Below are 23552 nucleotides of genomic sequence, written 5' to 3'. Positions count from 1 at the left end.
TTAAATAATCTTCACTGTCTCCCTACCAGAATATTATCTGTGTGTTGATCTCAAACATACAGTGCATCAGAGACATGAATAGCGCCCTATGAAGTATGTGCGCATGTGTGGCGAAGCCGCGCATGCGCACAAGGGAGCAATGACGCTTCCGAATGGAAGCGTCTGATTGCTCCTTGCTCGCGCCCACCTATTTCGTAATTTTGACGAAATAGGGGGCGCGGCTTCACGAGGCTCCCGGCGCTGGAACGAGGTGAGTAAAAAGGGCTGCCTGGAGTGTCCCTTTAATGTATACTATATAAGGTAGACTGGGAGAAATCCCTCCAGCAAAAATAGAAAGACCATGGTGGCTACAAAATTTGTTTGCTAGGCTACTAAAAACAATGTTATTACTGACTAACAGAATGCCCAAACCTTTGCACATAATCGTATTTACTTTTCCCTTAATATGGTGGCATTACAGTAGGGATGTACTCTTCCCATGGGATAAGCATCTGAAATTAAAATAAACATAAAAAAAGTTCCTCCCCCCACAGGTATAAGACACCGACCTGCCATGGATCCTCAGTTCTCTTTCTTGTTCTATCAGGAACGGACGTCATCTGGAGGTTTTTGTGGTGAGGCACATGCAGTGCTGCCAGGGGGATGAGCTGAATGGCCTGGTTCCCTACTGCAGATTTAGGGAGCATCCTGCAGCTTTATGCTGAGTGCGGTCAGTAGGGGGTCTCAAGTGGCAGCCAATCACTGCCCAAGCGAGACGCATGCGCACAGCGGTGGAACGCACGCCCGGGAGGTGATGCGTTCCACTGGAGTTACGACAGCGCTAAGAAATTCCCGGAAATGGTGCTAAATTTGAAATACTGAAGCCTATTTAAGCTGTGCATATTCTACTGCTAACCAGGAAGGGTCTGCTGTGTCACATGTCTCCCCCCCCCCCCCCCACACACACATACACGGGTCAGAGGTTTTAGAGGTGAGATTTTTCAGTCTCCAATCTTTAAGATCTGTGTCTATTTTTTTTGGACTTCTATTTGATACAATTTTGAAATGTCTTCATGTATTTCAGATATGTCTAGTCCTGTCTCTCCAAATTTTATGGATAAAGACAAAGCTGCTCCTGCTCCTAAAAAGGCTAATTATAAATCAAAACATCTGAGTTGTTGCGAATGTTCCACACCACTACCAGATGGTATGAAAAGGAAAATCTGCAATTAGTGTTCATCTTTGTCGCTGGAAAAGTCCAATCAAAGTCATTTATATTTTGGTTTCAACATAATTTGGCTCAGCCATTTGAGTCATTCAAAGATTCAGATAAGTTTACTGTTACGGCACCTGTTAAAGAAACCGGTAAACAGAGGCAGAAACTTAAGAGATCCTCTTCTAGATCAGAGCTGTCCTCAGGCGAATGTTCTATGTCTTCATATTCAGGAGCTTTCAGCGATTCTTCTATGACAGATCTCGGTTTCCCTCATGAAGAATTAAGAAAATTTATTAAGGAAGATAATGTTGCCTTCGCAAGTAGAAAAGCCCTGCCAGTTCAACAGCAGATGCTAGAGGTTATTTATAGAGAGTGGAAAAACCCGGAAAAAAGGACCTTTATTTCCAGGCATTTCAAGACCATTTTTAAACTGCAGGGAGAAGAAAAGTGTCTAAAAAGATTACTATTCTTATTGGGGAAGTACCTGGACTTAAAGACCATATGGATAAAAGGGTGGAAACATCCAGCAGACGAGCGTATTAAGCTGCGGGTTTTCAGCCTAAAGTGGCATTGGCAGGAGCTTCAGTGACCAAAGCTCACTATTATTGGCTTCAAGAGTTGGAAGATAACCTGGGTGAACCACAAGACAAAGATCTCTCTCACTTATTCCACAATTTAAGATGATCTAATGAATATCTGCTAGATGTTATCACAGAAGTAATTCAACTTTCTGCTCGTGTCATGGACGTAACATCTGTGGCCGTAGGGCACTATGGCTTAAGGCCTGGAAGGCCGACACTGCCTCAAAATCTGCACCGGTAGAGGTATTGCAGATGTTCAAATTGACGGCTTGGCTGCTGCACGGCTAATCCTGCATAACAGAGGCATTAAGAAAGAGACATTCAAGTTACTGCTTAATTCCACCAGAAAATCTACCTCTGCTATCTACTTGAAAATTTGGACAAAATTCCTGCATTGGTGCATCTCTCATTATTGCCTAACAACATCTCCTTCTACTGATACAATCTTTTTCTGCATTTTCTACAAGACTGCCTTCAAGAGGGTCTTAGTTTGTCCACCCTTAAGTTCAATTTTCTGCTCTGAGCCACTTCTTGATAAATAACTTGGCTTCTAATCTTCTTGTTAGGAGATTTTTTTAAGGCAGTCCGGCTCATCAGGCCTCTAAGAAAATAGTTTTTTTCCCTCTTGGGACCAGTCTTTGGTATTGAAGTCTCTATGTACCCAGCCTTTCGAACCTTTGGAGGAAGCTTTTATGAAACTTTTGTCCCTAAAAACAGCATTTATGGTGGCCATAACATCTGCTAAGAGAATAGGCCAAATTCAGGCTCTTTCCTCTTTGACTGAATTTACAAAGATTCTTCCAAACAAGGTTATGTATCCAAAACCTTAATTTCTGCCAAAAGTCATCTCTTCTAGGGCTAATAACCAACCAATTTCCCTGCCTTCCATTAGTTGTCCATCGGTCTCCAATCTGGAGGATAACTGGCACAAGCTGGATGTCAGAAGATCTCTAAAAATCTACTTAGACCACTCCTTTGCATACAGGAAGATTGACCTTTTTTTTTGTTAATTTCTTCTGCCTCCAAGTCTACTCTGGCTAGGTGGCTAGTGGACACTATTAAGTTGGCTTATTCTTCCTCAAATCTACCTTTTGCCTACCTCCTTGAAAGCTCATTCTACAAGAGCCATGGCTACTTTTCGGGCAGAAAAAGCACAAGATTCACCAGAAGATATCTGCAGAGCGGCTACATGGTCTTCGTTCAACACCTTCATCAAATACTACAGACTAGATGTATTCTCTGACGCTGCTTTCGGGCATAAAGTGTTAAAAGCGGTGGTTGCAAAATTCCCGCCCATAGTTCTTGGAACTCGATATATCCCTATTGTACTGCCACCATATGTCAGGAAAAACTTCAATTTTACTCACCATAAATTCATTTTTCCTTAATATGGTGGCAGTACATCACTCTCTCCCTTTATTAAATTTTTTTATATTTTTGCAGTATTGAGTCTTTGATGTTTTCTTGAGATGTACTGAGGGTCCATGGCAGGTCGGTGTCTTATACCTGTGCGGGGAGGAACTTTTTAATGTTCATTTTAATTTCAGATACTTGTCCCATAGGAAGAGTACATCTCTATTGTACTGCCACCATATTAAAGAAAAAGGAATTTACGGTGAGTAAAATTGAAGTTTTTCATTCTTTTCAAACCTTTACATTTTTGCCTAATCGTTTCCATACAGCTGTATTTTATATTTTTTTTGGTGCACATTTTCCAAATACATTATCCATTTACTGTATTAAAAATGATCTGCCATTCATCTCCAAGCAGGAAGATTTACATTTTTTATTTTTTTATTTCATATGATAGAAACGTTTTTTGTATTTTGAAGAACCTACACTAAACGTGAACTTAAAAATTTGGATTCTGTTACAAGTGAAATAGAACTGCCCTCAGCCAGTCATTCTCAAACCTAGTGACCTTTAGCCTATGTACAGCAAGCAATCTCTGATCTCCTCCCACTCCTTCCCTGGACAGAATGTGGTCATTGTATTCAGCTGCTCTTGTCTTGAAAGGATTTAACTCCTTCTGGATTGTATGCAGTTTCTGTGCTGTACCACCTCTGTCATGTACTGTTATATTCCATTATACCAAAATATACAATAGGGGTTCTGCAATAGCAGTTGCGGGACAAAGTGGGATGAGTATAAATGGTCTGGAGTTCTAAGTGAATTTAAAGGGACACTATAGTCACCAGAACCACTAAAGTTTAATGTAGTGGTTCTGGTGTCTATAGTCTGTCTTTGCAGCCTTAGCATTGCCTTTTCTGAGAAATGTTTACATTGCTGCCTACTAACACCGCTAGTGGCAGTCACTCAGATGGCTACTAAAGATACTTCCTGTGTCATTGCCGCACACTGCTCTGCATGGAGGTGTTGAACGTTCCCCATAGAGATGCATTGATTCAATGCATCTCTACACAGAGATGCTGATTGGTGCAGCACATCATTTATCTACAGAGGCAGGGCCAGCTGCTGCCAGAGAAAAGGGTAGTAAAATCACCTTTAATCACCAGTAGCGGGGGTGCCAGGAACCTAATAGGAATACAAACTATAGAGTGCCTGTAATGTTTTAATTTACGCCATAATAGGCGTTCAGGTATGTTTTCGTGTTATGTCCTAAGATTTGTATGTTTTTTCAGATCAGATGAGATTGCTTCAGTGATGTTTTTGATGAAGGCTTTTAAAACACAGTATTACAAATGTTGACAGAATCCAGCAATTTAAAGAGAACCCTGCTTGAAACAAACTTGTGATCTATTCTAGAGACTGAACAATATTTTTTAATTGAGAATTGAATCTGCAACATTTTAGATCAAGCTATATGAGCTGAGAAAAAAAAGATGAAAATTGTAAGCAGGTCCTCTGTTTCAAGTTTTATTTTGCCCCAAATTGCTAATATCCTGTTTTCACTGTTTAGGGAGTGAACCCTTGCATGTTTTGTGTCTGTTTGAGCGTGTGATCTACATGGCAGTTTCCACTAATTTGCAGTTAAGTCCTTCCAGCAGAGACACGTGGACTGCCAGCTTTGCTGGCTTCGGTTATTGTGGCTGATGGGTGGAAGGGATTAGTTCATGGCTGTTGTTATGTGTGTTCCGTTCTTAAAGGCATAGTATATCACTAGTTTTTCTTTACTTTGATATGTGGTGCCCGTTTTCTAATATAGTTTTTATGAATCTGGAGCAAATTCTGCCTTGCTCTATATGAGCCTCTGTAGCCAATAGGTGTTTAGATATATTTGTGGTTTATTAATGTTTAAAATTAATATAATAAGCATTATTTAGGGAACTGACAAGAATAAGTGAAACATGTCCCTGCATTGGTAGTTTGTTAGTTTATTTTAAATCGAACTGCCATGCTTGAAATATGTCCTCATACCCATAGTTCACTAATAGCTATCACTTGATTGTATTTGATTTACTGTTCTTATTTTCTAATTAAAATTGTGTAGTTAACGGTCTTTATATAGGTCAAGCTTACCATGTAAATCCGTTTTAACCTGGACATTTCTATATGCTTTTGAGCATGTACATTGCTTTGGGAAGAATACCCAAGTGCTTGTGTTTGTACAGCAATTCTCTGTAGATGTCAGAGTTCAAATTATTGTCTGGAGCATCATGGGGAAACAACGTCCCCTTGAATTAAGGCATTTTCAAAGAGGTTTGATTTAGATTTACCTAGGCTGCAATGATCCAAGCAAAACGTTTTTCAATAATGTTAGATGGATGGGAGGTAGGGGGGATTTTTTTCGAGAGAGAGATGGTTGTATTTCTTTTTTAGGAACTTAATTTATTTTGGAAACTGTAGCTCCTAGTTGAAAGTCTGCCACAGCCTCTAAATTGATACCTATGTGAAACCTAAAATTATATCACAGAAGCAAAGGTTGAGTTTAAAGGGAAACCATTTTTTCTAAGCTGCCAGTTTTGTGTCTGTTAAATTACAGGGTTATTCCTATGTTACCCCCAAGGAAAAATATACAACTTGTGCCGTCATTACTTCATTTTATATTTGCTGATCCCATATTTCCATTGCCACATACGTTATCATTGTAGTTGACTAAACCCTTTGCTCATTTTTGTTTAATGCCACGCCACGCAAATGGTAGATGGTGCACTTAGTAAAATTGTTTAGACCAGAATGGAAATATTAGATTATTCAGTCCTCACTAGTGCAAAATACAAGATGCAGATCATATCATAAGTCACAATTAGGGTTATCACTAAAGTTTTCAAATATGAATTTCAAATATGAGGCCAAAGTAGCAGAACCTGCCTCAGAATTGTTTAAATTTGGTTATTTTTACCTTGAATTTGAAATTCACTTTTAATTCTCACTTTAGTACATAATCCCATTTTGTACAATTTCAGATGATTAAAGGGACACCCCAGATTGTAAAGCACTTGCTAAAGTGCTCTTTGTGTGAAACGTGCATCCTCTTCTTCTTTTTTTTATTTACAATAATTTTACAAAAAGTGCTGATCTCAGCTTTTTAAAAACAAAAATAAATTAATCTTCTTAAACCCCACCTTACCGTTAACCCCCAGCTTTCAATCAGACAGCAGGGACTGTTGCTTCCTGGTAGTTTAGCTCAGTAAAGAGGCAAGCAGCTGCCCTGAGCCACCTGCCTTGGAAAGACTTTCCATGGACCACACTGGGTAGTCTGTGATTGAAGAGCCAAAGAAAGTCAGGGCTTGGGAAGAAGACAAGGTCTTGCAAATTCTGCAGATGAGAGATCTGCAGCTTTTGAAAGCTGTTTTTAGATAAAGCCACAATGAAAAATGCATTATACATATATACTTTATAATCTTCTTTCCTTGAACAATGTTTGTTTTTTTTATCACTAGGAACATTTGTGTGTTTGAAGCCAAAATAAATGTAAAAGGTTTTATACATACAAACTTGTTCTATGGACAGATTGAACATAAACTAAACCGTTTTAGATTCCCGCATAAATCCTCATAAAATACCCCACTTGTGCAGTTATTCAAAGAATGAAAGAAATGTATCAGACCTCATATCTAACCAGGTCACAAATCTGTTTTACATAAAATACACAACTACATTTGGCAAATGAAAATAGTTTAATCGCTGAACAAGAACCTGCCAATAAGATACATATTTGAAATCTGTATCACAATGTAATTTTAAACATGCGTAAAATGTTTTGCTCACATATTTTCATCTCATACTGCATTATATAGTCTTTAGCATCATATATTTGTGTCAATATACCCAACTCCCTCTAGAATATAAGCTCAGGCCCCTTAACCCCTCTTGTTCATGTGCGTCCAATTCATCTGGTTACAATTACGTATTTGTTAGTTCACTCATTGTATAGCGCTACGGAATTTGTAGGCGCTTTATAAATAATATATATTTATATATAGACATAGCAGAAATGACCGCACTCCAAGGACTATATAGAGATTTTCAAATAAAATTTAACTTTAATTCAATCCATTTAAAAAGTCAACGTTTCAGCTCCCACATGGCGCTTTCATCAGGACAAAACATCAAAACATATGTTTTGTCCTGATGAAAGCTCCATTTGGGAGCTGAAACGTTGACTTTTTAAATGGATTAAATAAAAGTTAAATTTTATTTGAAAATCTCTATATAGTCCTTGGAGTGCGGTCATTTCTGCTATGTCTACATGATCCTTGCCAGACCAGCACCGGGCACCACAGGATTACACTAGGAGTATAAGCCCCCGTTTATATATATATATATATATATATATATATATATATATATATATATATATATATATATATATATGTATATGTATGTAATATACAAATATTAGGAATCCCAAAATGTAGCTAACAAACTTTTGAATATCAAAAAGTGATCCATTTCTTACATTCTTATCCTAATACACAGAAAAATGCAGACATAGTGGCATGTACAAAACTGCAATATTTTACAATGGCCCCTATGTTTTTCCCCAAGAGATTAACTTCGTTACCCCTGGCTCTCATCACCTTCCCCTCCAAGCCCATCAGCCGAGAATGCCTCCTCCTCTGACCGTCCAAGAAGTCCAGAGAGCTGTGAGGAGGGTAGCGGAACTTAGCTACAACTCCTATGGAGCTCTGGCTCGGCTGCAACTGATCCCATCTCCTGGTCATTTTCCACTCCGATCCCGACCAGCCAGAAGAGCGCTTTTTGGAGGGGAGGTATACTGAACTAAGTAGAACAATCTCTTTCTAAGTGCCAGGGGGATCATCCATATTTTTTCCACAGGAGCTCCCAACAGCTGACCTCCCATCTTGGCAAAATTGCTCTCTGGAGATATACGATGTGTTGGGGATCCTGTTGGTTTTATTATGTTTTTGGTGTATTTTTTGTTGGGCCCTCTGTATCTGGGAGATAATTAGTTTAGCGAGCAGTAACTCCATTATCTCCCAGACACAGGGGCAGCAGGGTGGGATCATTTGTTATTGAATAGGGACGCCATGCTGGGAGTCCGTGTATAAATGACCGTGCTTGTGGTATTTAAATCATAATAATAAAACCTACCTAATCCAGTGGTGATCTGCCAGATGACCAAATTCAGCTCATTGGAAAACCATTGAATTCAATGCTTTCCTATGAGCAGTTCAATGTGTGCATGCGCATCAGTATCCATTGCTCCTCTATGCACTGATTTAATTGAGAGCAACGGCTGCTGGGTAATGTCATAGGAGGAGGTGCAGCCGGCAGAACCAAGGAAGTCTCGGAGCTGGATAAAAGGTAAGGAAAACACTTTTTTTAAATTGGATTTATTGCAGTTGGAGTAGCCCTCGGAATGTACTATAGATAATGGCACCATAGCATAAGGAATACAGGTTTGTATGCCTAACACTATAGTATTCCTTTAATTGGACACAGAACAGCTGCACTAAGGAGGTCATCTTGTTACTGGAATAAATAGAGGGGGTGGCAGCAATCCAAACATTAGTAGTTACACTCTAGCATTAACCACACATATATTTTTAACATTATAAGTGATTACTGGTTTGGTGAGATCTCATTGTATGAACATACATATGAACTTTTTCATTTTTATGTATACTTCTGCATTTTGTTTTAATGCATAACCTGCATTAAAAAAAAAAAAAAAAAAAAAGTGTGTCCACTTCCTTCTAACCTCAAACGGTTCAGAAATGTGAGAAGTAATGATTTATCTTTTTCCAGTAGGGATTGTTGGCTTACCTGCTATTGATTCAAGACTAACTGTCATATAGTCACCTGACTCTTCCTATCTTTTTTTTTTTTTTTTTTAAGAGAACTAGCACTCCTCATGTTGCATACCCATTATTACGGATTTATTTGAAAAGGTTAACTAGTGTTAAGGCATACTTGAATCTTCGTTATTCTTATATACTTGCTTGCATGCCAAGGTCACATAGAGTAATCCACATTTAAAAGGTACACATCACGCACCGTAACCACTACATCACAAACTGCAGTAATTACAGTTCTACAGACTGTGAGTTAAATCCTTTCAGTTTTGGCAAACTGTTTTCAAGCACCCAAAAGCCTACCCCCTGTGCTGGGGTTATCATAAGCAGGATATTTGCTTTCACATTTTTTTGTCCAAAACATTTACATGACATGACCTGCTCACTTCGAATTGTAGAATCTTTAGGGAGATGCATTCTATAAAGTCCAGGAAACCATGCTGGCACTAGAGAAAGTGTTTATAATGCATTCTTAAGGTAAATATACGTTTGCTGGCAACTTCTTACGTGAATGTGTACTTGTATCGATAAAACTTGTTAATGATAAGATCACTTTAAATACAATGATGAAACTGACCTATGTGTCTCTGGAGACTTCTCTGCAGCGTGGGAATTAAGGGTTCATTTTGCCATTCTCATTAAAGTAAACATTTAGATACAGTTTATGCTCAAGGCCATTGTCAAAGAGAACATTGCATAATTGTATCTTGATTATTAAAAGGGAAAACTAAAGCATAACACTCTCGAGGAGCAGACTGTAGCCAGCAATAAGGTGAATTCTGTATAGACATGATTTGGCCTGTGCAGTCATGGTTAAACTAAACACTGCACGTGTTTTTCGATCAGGCTTTCTTGAGTAATCAACCGTATCAAAGTTATCAATCTCTGGCATATTCAAATACTATGCACAGCTTTTGCTTTGACTCCATATGACTTCATTCTGAACTTTTGTATCTCCAAAATCTTTGTTTAGCAGTAAGTACATTTCACTGTTTTTCTTCGCCAGTGTTTCCACCTTACAGTACTACAGGTTACATTTCTGTTGTAGTTAATCCCACTTATCGGGATAGTCCAAGTACAAAAAACACTACAGTAAGATGTTTTGATGCATAGCTGCTGCATTCAATTTTTTCTATTTCTTCCAGGGCTCGATTAACATATGGGCCCATGCCCTTGAAATTAGGTCCATTGATTAAAAAAAATATTTTTTTTGTATAAAATTCTATTTAAAAATGTTTTTTTTTTACACATTACTCTTAGGGTTGTCACCTGGCCAGTGCCGATCTTGCAGTAATGCCGGCACTACAAATGGCAGTATTTTTCTCAGTATAAACAGATATTACTCTGCAATACCAGCACCAGCCAATAGGGGTCGCTGTGTGTGTGGAGAGATGCAGGGCTAGGAAGTTGCAGCATATACCTGCACCTCTCTACTCACTGATTCGCGGGGGAGCAGCTACACAGCACAGAGAGTCCAGACAGCAGCTCCCAGGCTGCAGAGACAGCCTACAGCAGGGCCGGACTGGGAAGAAAATTAGGCCCGGGCATTTTTCAATCAGAGCGGCCCCCTAAGAAGGGGGCGGGGCCAGAGAGGGTGTGTTTTGTCATCACTAATGACAAGCACGCCCCCCTCAAAGTGAGAATGTTGGTTCAATGCGCAGAGCCCTGCTAAATAGCTCTAGCATTAGAAAAAGGCCCTGAATTTGTTCTGCGCAGCGCACGCAAATTTAATAACATGCTTGCGCTGTGTTTGCTTTTAAATTGTCTCTGGTGTCTCCACAAGTGGGATACCAGAGGACAAAAGGGCCAGGAAAGTGTATGGTGCATGTGTTTGGAGCCTGCTTGTGGGATTGCGTGTGTGTAGAGTGTGGTGTGGTATTGTGTAAATAGGTCAATTTAATTTGTGTTTGTGGTGTAATATGTGTGGCTAGGGGCTGTACAGAGTGTGTGTATATGGGGCATAGTGTTATAGGGGATGTAGCGAGTGTGTGCATACGGGCTGTAGTGTGTGTGTGTAGGGGTTGTAGAGAGGGTGTGTTTAGAGAATGTAGTATGTGTTTGCTGACAAGGAATGTAGTGTGCGTTTAGGTGGTGCAGTGTGTGTGTGTAGGAGATCTAGTGTGTAAAGGACCCAGAGTGTGTATAGGAGTTTGTGTGTGTGTGTGTGTGTGTGTGTGTGTGTGTGTGTAGAGGATTGAGAGTGCATATAGGGTAAGGGATCTAGCGTGTATCTGGAGTGTAATGTATGTAGTTGTGCTGTGTGAGGGGTGCTGTAGTGTGTGTGTGTGTATATATATATATATATATATATATATATATATATATATATATATATATATATATATATATATATATATATTTTTTTTTTTTTATGGAAGTATTGTATGTGTGAGGGGCGCAGTGTGTGTGTATGTAAGAGGGGTGCTGTGTGTGAGGGTGTTTTTATCTGCCGTCACATTCTAGGTTTCTAATTTTCTTTGTCTGTTAACTCACTGAGGGTTATTTTATATATTATATATATATATGTATATATGTGTATATATAGATATGTGTGTGTGTGTGAGTGAGGGTGATATGTGTGTGTGAGTGAGGGTGCTATGTGTGTGTGTGCTGTGTGTGTGAGTGAGGGTGCTATCTGTCTGAGGGTGCTGTGTGTGTCTGGGGGTGCTGTGTGTGTCTGGGGGTGCTGTGTGTGTCTGGGGGTGCTGTGTGTGTCTGGGGGTGCTGTGTGTGTCTGGGGGTGCTGTGTGTGTCTGGGGGTGCTGTGTGTGTCTGGGGGTGCTGTGTGTGTCGGGGTGCTGTGTGTGTCTGGGTGCTGTGTGTGTCTGGGGGTGCTGTGTGTGAGGGTGCTGTGTGTGTCTGGGAGGGGGGGGTGTGCCGTGCTGCCATGGGGGGGTGCCGTGCTGCCATGGGGGGGGTGCTGTGCTGCCATGCTTCCTTCCCTGGTGGTCCAGTGGTGAGAGTGAACTCTAGGCTAGAGTTCACTCTCGCGAGATCTGAGCGTTACCGCGGCAACGCTCAGACCTCGCGAGAGGACCCGGCGGAGCTGCTGGCTAGAGCTCCGCCGGTCCTCTCCTCCCTCCCACTCCGGCGGCCGCATCTTAGCGTCTCTGGGCCGGTGAGGAAGATCTTTGATCTCCCCACCGGCCCCCCATGGAGGCACTATGCACGGCCGGCACACTGATAGTGCTGGCCCTGCAGGGGCTGGCAGGGGAGATTCTGTGATCTCCCCTGCCGGCCTCGGCCCCACGGCCATCGCGGCCCACCGGGCATATGCCCGATGGCCAGTCCGGGCCTGGCCTACAGCTCAGGGAAGTGAAGGATGGGGTAATGGCTGCAGGGAGACTAGGGGACACTGAGACACTTGGGGAGAAATGGGGACACTGAGAGCTGGGGACACTGAGACACTAGGTACACAATGTCCCCAAGTGTCTGTGCCCCCATGTGCCCCTACGGTCTGTGTCCGCATGTCTCCCAGTGCCCCTAGTGTCTGTGTCTCCTAGTGTCCCCATGTCTGTGTCCCCTAGTGACATGGGGACACTGGGAGAAATGGGGACATAGACACTAGAGGACACTGTGTCCCCATGTCTGTGTCTCCTAGTGACAATTTTCTCTTATGTCACTCCTTGTGATTCACATCATGTGATGTCACGCATACATAATTAGTTATGCAAATTAGTAAGGCCTGTATTTTCCTGTGACTGTTATGACTGTTTTAGTGTTTTTGGTCGATAATATTCTGTACTTAGCCCCCTCATGATTGTCAGCACCATGCCCACTGGGCTCTTAATCTGGCCCTGATTTCTTCCAGTAGTTTTCTGAGAAGTAGCAATGTTTACCTTTGTTCAAAACTATGGCTGTAATAGCTGTCAGTCAGCCTGCTGTATTCTTATGATCCAATGAATATTTCTCATACAGAAGTATTGAATTCGGTGCTTCTCATAGAGAAGCACTGGATTGTCGGAACATCTAACTGGAAAAAAGTAATCAGAATTGATTGATTAATCAAAGGACGGTCAGGCTTAGAAGTCTGTCCCACAGTTGTACTGCAAGTAAGTTTGTTTTTTGTTTAGTTTTATTGTTTTGGGGTGGGGGAGGGGAGTTGCGGTTTGCTGTTTTTAAAAAAAAAAAAAAAGAGCCGGGGGGAGGGGCATAAATCAACAAGAATAAGGAACAAATCCATTTATTAGAGTGTTTCATTAACCCATGTAAATGTAACGAAAATATACCCCAACACGCAGGATTCAGCTAAACAGAAGACAACACAGAGGGGAGATACGTCTACCGGACCTTAGAGTGGCCGGACTCGACGTATATAGGAGAAGTACAGAGTCAGGAGCGATCCGAGGTCAAGGGCACAAAGAGACAGCGTAAACTAGGACTAGCCGGGGTCTAGTACACAGTAAACAGCAAGCCGGCAAACAGAACAGATAAGGATAAAGAGATAACGTCAGAAAACAAAGCCAAGGTCAAGTACGAAGGAACACAACTGAACACAACAAGCGCTAAAGGGAACTGTAACAAAAACCATGATAGGGCAAGGAACCAAGGGAAAAAGGTGAGTATAAATAGCTAAACAACTGTTTTGATTGGTCCCTGTCATCTCCACACCCCCAAAAGGTAAGTGACCGGGACCGGGACCGGGACCAATGGGAGGCCTTGACCGGGACCAATGGGAGGCCTTTTCCAATTTAGGCTCCCACTGTCCCTTTAAGAGCGCGCCCGAGACCCTCGGCGCGCTCTTAGAGTCAGGCGGGACACGTGACCGGTTCTCGCGGTCACTGCCCGCCTTCATGTTCCTGCCTTCGGATGAGCCACGCGCGGCTCGTGCAGCAGCAGGACCGCGCGCGGCTCGAACAGAGGACCCCGGCCGGCCCCTGGAAAGGGTAAGTACCGCTACAGTAAAGCTTTCAAAATGGATAGTAACACTTGACTGGCCTTTTAACCCCTTAAGGACACATGATGTGTGTGACATGTCATGACTCCCTTTTATTCCAGAAGTTTGGTCCTTAAGGGGTTAAAGGATTATTTCAAACAGCCCACTGTAATGGTTATGATGTTTGGACTATCATGGCGCTATTCCCTGGAAATGTTACAACATTTTGACCTCTTACCTAGGTTAAGCCACGTGCCATATCTCCTCTACTGGCAGGTGATGCACATCAGGCTTCTGCAGAGCTGCAGAAGCTGGTTGTCAACTTCATTAGTCATTCATTGTACTCAGCTGACACTCTCAGCCAACGAATGACCTCTGGCAGCAGTCTAAAATATCTTAATGCTCAGAGCTTTCCACTGACCATGACCACCTCAAAACTAGACTGCTGGCAGGAATCTTGCGATGTCTCTTTGGCAATAGGACATACGAGGATAAAGTGCGAACTTTGTCCAGATCATGGTAATGGCGGTCCTGGTCCACAGGTCCCTATAGCTGTAATTGCTCAGCTGTTCTGTGCTCTGGCGGTGAATGGCATTCTCATTCTGACCCCATGTTCCCTGATTTGCTTGGATTTGTGTGCCTTGGACTCTTATTTTTAATAAGTTCCAGGAATCTACTGCCTTTGGGGCACTGGCTAAACCCTTGACAACTGCACTGTCCTTGTACAGAGTATCCTTCTTGGTCAACTTAGAATTAATCTAGTAGATGTTTTCCTTTTTCACCATGAGCAAACGATCAGATGGGACAGATAATAAGAGATCTTGGCCAATCAAGTCATGATGAATGTTGATTAACCCCGTTGGTCTGCATTGCCGTGCATGCGCATTAGGGATGAGTGTGGGCGGACGCTGACTCAGTGCCGAGGGACATCGGCGCTGGATACAGGTAAGTCACTGAAGGGGTTTTAACCCCTTCAGAAACATGGGATGGGAGGTGGGAGGGAGAAGGGACCTGCAGTGCCAGGAAAACGGTTTGTTTTCCTGGCACTGGAGAGTCCCTTTAATATACAGTGCATTCAGAAAGTACAGATACAAATAAGAATATACTGGCGCTCTATACAAGCTTAATTTCCACAATATATGCTGCAATAAACTTTATAATAGCTGCTGTATCACCATGTGTAATCTTTCCTCATACACTAATCACCACAACAAAAATATAACAAAAGGTGTAGCGCTACATACAATTTGAAATATGTTCAAACTCTTTAGTTGTCACTCCCGAACAAAATTCACTGAGTCAATGGTATAAGAATCTTATTCTGAAAGAGAGATTAAATGCTTTACTGCAAGTAAAAATTATTACAATTATAACTCTATATAGGGAACCACTAACATATTACTGAGTCTACAGCCAAGTTCAGGGATATACGCTCTCAGGTCCGTAAAGGCGACCTTTCCCCTTCTTGTATCCGAAAGACGTATCCCACGTTGTGGCTAGAGCTCAAGCAGAAATATATATGGTACAATATAGTCTGGAATCCGTATTGGTATAAAAAAATATATGTAATATACTCACAAGTATGGAGCCACTCTTATAGGCTCTTTAACAGCGCGTTGTGTAGTTAAGGACTACACACCTATATAGCAGGAACCAATAGCCCAATATACGGTAAGAAATCCACATTTTTATTAAGGTGTTTTGAATTTAAAATTCTAATGGCCGAAATTCTGTCGGCTTCCTCAGCTAGGTAAAATCACAATACAATCCTCCTTCCATCAGGAGTCCTGCTATTAAAACGCGCCCTGTGAATATAATTTATGCCCTTTCTTGAATATAATTCTTATTTAATTGTTTTTGAAGTATAAGTGTTTTTATATATTCTAATTGGCCTTTAGAATTTTAAATTCAAAACACCTTAATAAAAATTTGGATTTCTTATATTGGGCTATTGGTTCCTGCTATATAGGTGTAAAAGAGCCTATAAGAGTGGCTCCATACTTGTGAGTATATTACATATATTTTTTATACCAATACGGATTCCAGACTATATTGCACCATATATATTTCTGCTTGAGCTCTAGCCACAACGTGGGATACGTCTTTCGGATACAAGAAGGGGAAAGGACGCCTTTACGGACCTGAGAGCGTATATCCCTGAGCTTGGCTGTAAGCTCAGTAATATGTGAGTGGTTCCTTATATAGAGTTATAATTGTAATAATTTTTACTTGCAGTTTTGCACTATGAGCATTTAATCTCTCTTTCAGAATAAGATTCTTATACCATTGACTCAGTGAATTTTGTTCGGGAGTGACAACTAAAGAGTTTGAACATATTTCAAATTGTATGTAGCATTCAGAAGGTATTCCGATTTTTATTTCATGTTTTACATTTTTGTTGTTAATGCTGAAGCCTTATGCTGCAATTTTATTTTTTTCACATTAATTTACACATAATACCCCAGAATGACAAAGTAAAAAATAGATTTTTGAAAACTCTGCACATGAATTAAAAAGAAAAATCTAAAGTCACATTGGCAGAAGTATTCTGACCCTTATCTCAATACTTAGTTGAAGTGCCTTTAGTAGTGATTACAGCCTCAAGTCTTTATGGGTATTGTGCCACAAACTTTGCACACCTGGATTTGAGTAGTGTCTGCCATTCATCTCTGCAGATCCTCTTAAGCTCTGTAAGTTTGAATGGGAAACGTTGGTGGACAGCTATTTTCTGGACTCTTCAGAGATGTTCAAGATCGAGCTCTGGCTGGACCACTCAAGGACATTAACGGAGTTGTCCCTAAGCCACTCATGCATTGTCTTGGCTGTGTGCTTAGGGTCATTGTCCTTTTTGGACAGTAAACGTTTGGCATAGGTAGAGGTTCTAACTTGGTCCGGAGTGCTTTTCTTTAAGGATATCTCTGTATTTTGCAACATTCAGCTTTTTTTTCTCAACCCTGACCAGTCTAAAAGTTACTGCTACTGAAAAATACTTCCAAAACGTAATGCTCCCATCACCATGACTCACCATTAGGATGATATTGCACATGTGATTACCGGTACTGGTGCCTGGTTTCCTCCAGACATGGCACTTGGAATTGAGGCCAAATAGTTCAATTTTGTTTCATCAGACCAGAGATTGCAAGCAAGATTTCACGTGTCTTGCAGTTTGTAGAGGCATCCACGCTGTAACTTTCCAAGACCTCGTAAAAGCTATATGGTGTCAAAGGCAAATATAGCCCCAATAAACCAATCTGGCAAACTGATATGGGCAAGCCCTATATTTGACCCTATAACTTTCCAAATCCCCATAAAACCTGTTCCCACTGTTGTACTCATGAGACATCGCTGAACACAAACATGAGTGTTTTAGAGCGGTAGCAAAGCTTTCTTTGGCTACATTTGCAAATTATATGCCATTATGGGGGTAATTCTCATTCCTGGGCTGCCATATGGTCTCAAATGCAACATAGTCCCAATAAACCAATCTGACAAATTTCAATGTGTAAGACTGAACTTTCTAAAATACCACGACACCTGTACATAGGTGGCATGGTTGTACTTGTGGGATATAACCATATACAAATGTGTGTTTTAGAGCAGTAAGAGCAGTGAAATGCCATGCAGAACTTGGAAAATAACACAATTTGTTAAATTCTTACACTATTCCATATATAAATATTTGATGTGAAATGAAAGTCCTATTTCTCCCGAACAAAATTATATATAATAAGTGTGGGTGCACCTCATGTTAAAAAGAGGTAAATTATGATTGAACTGACCTATAGCTCAAATTGTTAACTGACAATTGCCTCCATCCTTGCGGGGTTAAACCAGGAGTAGCTCTGTTCTCCACTTCTTGAAGTGTCTTGCTGATGTTTGTGGAGGAATTTGAAGTGTTCCAAATGGACACTATGGCACCCAGACCACTTCATCTCATTGAAGTGGTCTGGGTGCACTGTCTCTGTCCCCTTAACCCTGCAGTGTAAAACATTGCAGTTTCAGAGAAACTTCAATTTTTATATTGCAGTGTTAAGACTGCCACTAGTGGCCATCTACCAGACAGCCACTAGATACTCTTCATGCTGATTCATGGAATTTGACTCCGTGAAACAAATGCTGGACGTCCTCATCCTGTGCATGAAGACATCCAGAATCTTTAAATCCCTCATTGATCCAATGCTTTCCTATAGAGAAGGTCCAATGTGCGCGTTTTTTTCTCGACGCTGATGTTAAAGGAGGAAGTGAAGCCAGCACTGCGAGACCTCCGCATTGGAATAAAACAAGTGTAAAAAGTGTTTTTAACCCTTTATTTAGGGAGGAGACATACTTTAATGGTCTATCTAGACCCACGCTTTGTAGTCATGAGAGCACATTATTGCTAAGGACTGCTGGCAGATAAGACTGACAGGAGCTGAAGACATGGTGGTCTTTGGAGCAAGCATATTTAACTTCTCTTGGCTGCTATTATGGAAGTCGACATGGATCAACAGCAAAAAAAAAAGATCTGAGAGTTTGAACTTGATCAACGTATTGTCTCTTTTTAGCCTATGTAACATGGGGGTAATCTAAGTAACAGTTCTCCTTCAAGTATTATTTATGCATACAACCTTCTATCTCACAACTCAAGATACAATGAATAAAGTTTATAGTAACAATCACATATGTAAACAGTATGATACAGAAGGTTTTAAGAACCTTACCTGCAAGGTTAAAATCTATTCAGGCAAAGTCCATGTGTAAAAGGCTGTGTAGTAAACTGGAAAAAACTCAGAAATGTGTTTGCTGGATTCTGGGTGTTATGGGGCTGTAGGTGTTCAGATTATTGCATGTAAACACTTTTCAAAGACAGGACCATGATTTGAAATATTAAACCCTTAAGGACACAGCTTCAAAAGCTTGTCTTACCCTTAAGGACATTAGCCACTTTTGCATTTTCTGCTGTTAGACACAATTTGCATCTCTGTCATTCATTGTACCAACACATATTCTATACCGTTTTCTAGAGGGCAAACAGGGCTTTAATTTGATGTCGCATATACATAGATAAATTCTCATTAATTATAAAAATTAAAAAAAATAAAAACCCGAAATTTTTGTTGTTTTTTTTTCCACAGTTTTGGCAATAATAGAGTGTGCATAATATGTCCAGCTTAGAAAAAGTAATTCAAAATAAATTTATTTGTGTCTTGATTTATAGACTACATTATATGTATATGATTTCCGCTTATTTTGAAAGTTACAGATCACAAAATACAAGGACTAAAATTCAGAGACTGCAGTGATCAATTGGCAGGGATTAGAGTATTTTAGCAGGCTATATAATCCAACTATCCCATAAAAGAATACCATTTCTTAACCCCTTAAGGACACATGACGTGTCTGACATGTCATGATTCCCTTTTATTCCAGAAGTTTGGTCCTTAAGGGGTTAAAGAAGACATCCAAGGGTATTTCAGAGCGATAACTGCTGCAGGGACAGCGCTATCTGGTGCTCCCGGTCTGCCTCGAATACCGAGGCAGACCGGAGGAGCGTTAACCCCACGTTCACGGCGATCTGGGGTTAACTTTAGAAAATGACAGAAACATTTTGTCAAGGGTCCTTAACGCAAGGACAAGCTCGTCTGGAAGGGGTTAATCTGCTAGGTAACCAATGCAGGGTGTTGTAGAGTGAATTGGCAATAGGCAAATAATATGTAATTATTAAATATTGGTAGACTGGAACATTTATCTCAAATGCTGTAATTCACTCATCGCCCAGTTGTAGTAAATTAATAACTACATTTAAAAAGTTGGTCTAAAATAGCCAAGTGGTGATTACAGCAAAGCTGAAAGATTATTCCAGATAAGCTATTTTCGCCTATTTTTTTGCAACCGCTATCTGCTTGTCTATCTTTTTTTATTTTATTATTTTTTCCTAAATATAAACAGGGGTGGGAGGGGGAGGGAGTAAGAGGCCTAATAAATCACTTTATGATCCCAAGAGCTGACGATCTTTTCTGTGCAGGATGGTATCGTGGATTTACGTGGAGGAACAAATCGCAGAAGGTGAGTGTGAAGAACGACTGGCATTGTTTACGATCATTTGGAAATCATTTTAATGTATTTCCTCCAAATGTATTCATTTCATGATGGTCAAATGGTTGTTATTCTAATTCTGTTGATTTTTGTTTTTCATTTCTCGTTTGGATTCATTATGAAGAAGTGGCCCTTAAACCACAGTGACGGAAATACAATGATAATGTATATTTGTGGAACAAGTGCATTTTAAAAGTAACCTTTTGAATTACGTTTGAAAGTATAGGTTCAGTTTTAAGCTCCCTCTTAAAATATATATATATATATATATCTATATCTATATATATATATATATATATATATATATATATATATATATATATATATATATATATATATCTATATATATATATATATCTATATATCTATATATCTATATTTACAATTCTATTATTTACATTTTTTGATACGAGGGTTGTTTGTTATATTTACATTTTTCTAGCCGTAGTGCCATGAACATTATAAATTAGGACAAAAATAAAGAACCACTAAAACTAAAGGGCAGTGCAAGCAAGGTGTTAACATGACGTAAAGAATATGTGACAGGTGATCATTGTCTCAGATTTCATAGAAATAGGAACCAGATAGAATAACAAATATTATTTTAACGTTTACCTTCCCTTTAGAGGTAACTCGTGCTAGACCTCAATCTCTCCAGGAAGTAGATAAGCACAAATAAATCCCTGAATAGTTCAAGGCAGGGAATGCAATGCATTATGTAGAAGTAAGTATAAGGAAGTTGTTTGATCCACTTGACTTAAAACAGACAGGAACTTAAAGCTAATGTACAACTATGAAATGGCAAAAACAAAAGAATGCAGGATTATTAATGGAGAGGGTGAAAAAATTTGTTGCTGATGATAACTTAATAAGCAAGTCAACAAAACAGAAACTCTGGCATACAAACCAACTGGCAAAGAGAGCTCTGATTCCATTATCGGAAGACACAAGCTTTGCTCAATCTATTAATCTGATTGCCTTTCTTTCTTTTTATTTATTTATTTATTTTTTTTAATGCTGATACTCGACACAAACGTTGGAGGGCCAGAGTGCATAGGATCCATAGCTAATAGTGCTTTCTGGTCCATCTAAATATAAGGCCAGTTTCAGGCCTCTGCTTCTTATGATCTATAAGGTGTGCTTACTCAGTCCCATGAATATATCTTCCCTTAGTGCTGTGTATATAAGCCTTCTGCTACATGATGGCAAGATGCAATGCATGGAGATTCCCTATTTTTTTTTTTGGCTGTGCCAGGTAAAAGATAGTGTATTAGACTCTGCATTCCTGAGTAGCATGTGTCCACTTCACTATTTTAGAGTCCAGACATTTATAAATGTATTGTTAAGTGGCTATAATATGTGAACATACACATTTGAAAACGGTTTAAAAAAAAAATTAAAAAATTAAAAATATAAATATTAGGTGCCGTTTATTGTTGTATTTTATTTTGTGGTTAGCTTTTTATTTTTAACTTGAGTTAGGTAAAAAATAAAATGATTTATTTATGAAATTCTTTGAAGGCAATGATTTAGAAGTATGTCTAGAAATATAACAAGCAAATTCTGCTTTTCAAAAGCAACATAGAAATAGGTTGTATTAATGAGGAGAGAAGAAAAAGGCCTACTTGCATGACAGTAGAGAGCATTGCTGTTCCTCTAATAGTGCAGCTGTCCTCCTATTGCAGCTGAGGGGTCCATATGGCATAGAAAGATCACTGACCTTAACCATGAACATATCCATTTATCCTAATAGTTGCAATTTTGTTTTAAGAGAATGTTCTCCAGATTTCAGCTATCTTCCCCCCGCCTGTTTTCTGATTTGGCTCTAGGGGTTCATTTTCTCTTGGCCCAGTGGAGAGCATTCTCTGGTGGTTCGATGGAGAGCATTCCCAATTTGAGAGCATTCCCTCGATCTCTTTGATCGCTTTAAGAACTCTTTCAGTGTCTCAGTGCCCATTCAGTGACTCTGAGCACGGCTGATCTGAATAGATGGAGAGAGGGGGCACAGGACTGAGCAGGGAGATCTGTTAATATTCCTGCCGGCTCATAGCGGGCACAACAGAGCCTGAGTTCCAAGCCCCTGCTGGAGCTTGAGCCCTAAGTGGCCACCTTATTGGTAATCTGGTTCTGGTTATTTTTGAGAAATATTAAATATGTGAATGTCCATGGGATGTGCAGAAATAAGTACATGTGTAAATGCTTATTAATTAATGTGTAATATATTTTTTCATCTTCTTAGGGGATATTCCCAGCTTCATATATTCATGTAAAGGATAATGGAGAGGATAAAGGGTATGTAGAAAAACTGTTAAATAAAAAAAAAAAAAAAAAAAGAAAAGAGGAATCTTAATGGCTCTTTATGACTTTGTTCCAAATTTCCCCTTTGTGGCAAATTGCCCTTCCTGCGATTAGGGTTTTATGGCCTTTTGTACCTCTGTGTGTTTTGATGATTTTTCTTGGGTTGGCCTTTATAGTTCCTTTTCTACTCCTATATCTGGTATGTTTAATCTGCAACATGGATAGAGATATATAGATTGGACATTTCGGGGAAATATCGGCTGCACCTCAATACTGTTAGCTGAATTCCTATAGAGTATCTTTATTCTGGGTCATGAAAGGTTAAAGGGTTACTCCAACCAACATGACCGCTTCAGCTTATTGTCGTAGTCTCGGTCGTTGGAGTCTGGATGTACAGTGTTTCTGCTGGTTAAAACCTAATTAATGCTAGAAAGTCTATTCTCTCTGCATCAGTTTGAGAGATGTTACTTTTTGTAACATATTGGGCTACACCAGGGGTTCCCAATTAATTTTTCCTGTGGGACCCTTTGACATAATGCTCTAACAACGTGGAACCCTCAAGAAATGTTGTCGCCTTATCGCAGATAGTAAACAGATAGAAGTACTTAGGAGCAGGTGTGTTTTTGTGTGTACAGTTGGTGTTTGTATATAATTTTAGCGTTTTATTAGAGGGGCATGTTTGCATGTGCTTGGATGTAGCGTTGGTTTTTAAATGCAAATGTACATTTGTGTGCAGTATTAGTGTTTCAGTGAAGGGTGTGTTTGAGTGTTTGTATATAAATTTTAATCCAGGGGGTTTTGTATGTAATGTTTGTGTTTGCAGGAGTCTGTTGGTGTTTTATTGCTGTGATGTATGTACATATACTGCCACATACATACATATATAAACAAATTAACACACAGACACACGTATAAAAACATTGACACACGTTCATATACCCACTGACTTATACACACAGACAAAAGATACACATCTTGACACATGCAAAGACAGTGATACACACACACACATACACAAACCTTGACACACAGATACACACACTGACACACACACACTCAGATGTGCACATTGGCACACACAAACACCCTGATACAGACATACCGACAAATACACACAGAGACACATACACAAACCTTGACACACAGATACACACAATGGCACATACAAACATATATATATATATATATATATATATATATATATATATATATTCACACACAAATACACACACTCAGATACAGATACTGGCACATACATACACTCAGATGCACATAGTGACACATACACACACTTGCACATACAC

The 23552-nt window shown here is 39.9% G+C and overlaps 1 protein-coding gene across 1 annotated transcript in view; it reads left to right on the top strand.

Moving 5' to 3' along the window:
- Positions 1-23552, top strand: part of DOCK5 (dedicator of cytokinesis 5) — an 82931-nt gene that overhangs the window by 8301 nt on the left and 51078 nt on the right. The window contains exons 3-4 of the mRNA XM_063448504.1: positions 19880-19920; positions 22190-22242. Of these exons, the coding sequence (XP_063304574.1) occupies positions 19880-19920; positions 22190-22242 (94 nt within the window). The remainder of the gene's footprint in view (positions 1-19879; positions 19921-22189; positions 22243-23552) is intronic.

Source organism: Pelobates fuscus, chromosome 3, assembly GCF_036172605.1.
Source record: "Pelobates fuscus isolate aPelFus1 chromosome 3, aPelFus1.pri, whole genome shotgun sequence".
Taxonomy (NCBI): Eukaryota; Metazoa; Chordata; class Amphibia; order Anura; family Pelobatidae; genus Pelobates; species Pelobates fuscus.
This window is presented reverse-complemented; position numbering and strand designations above follow the sequence as displayed.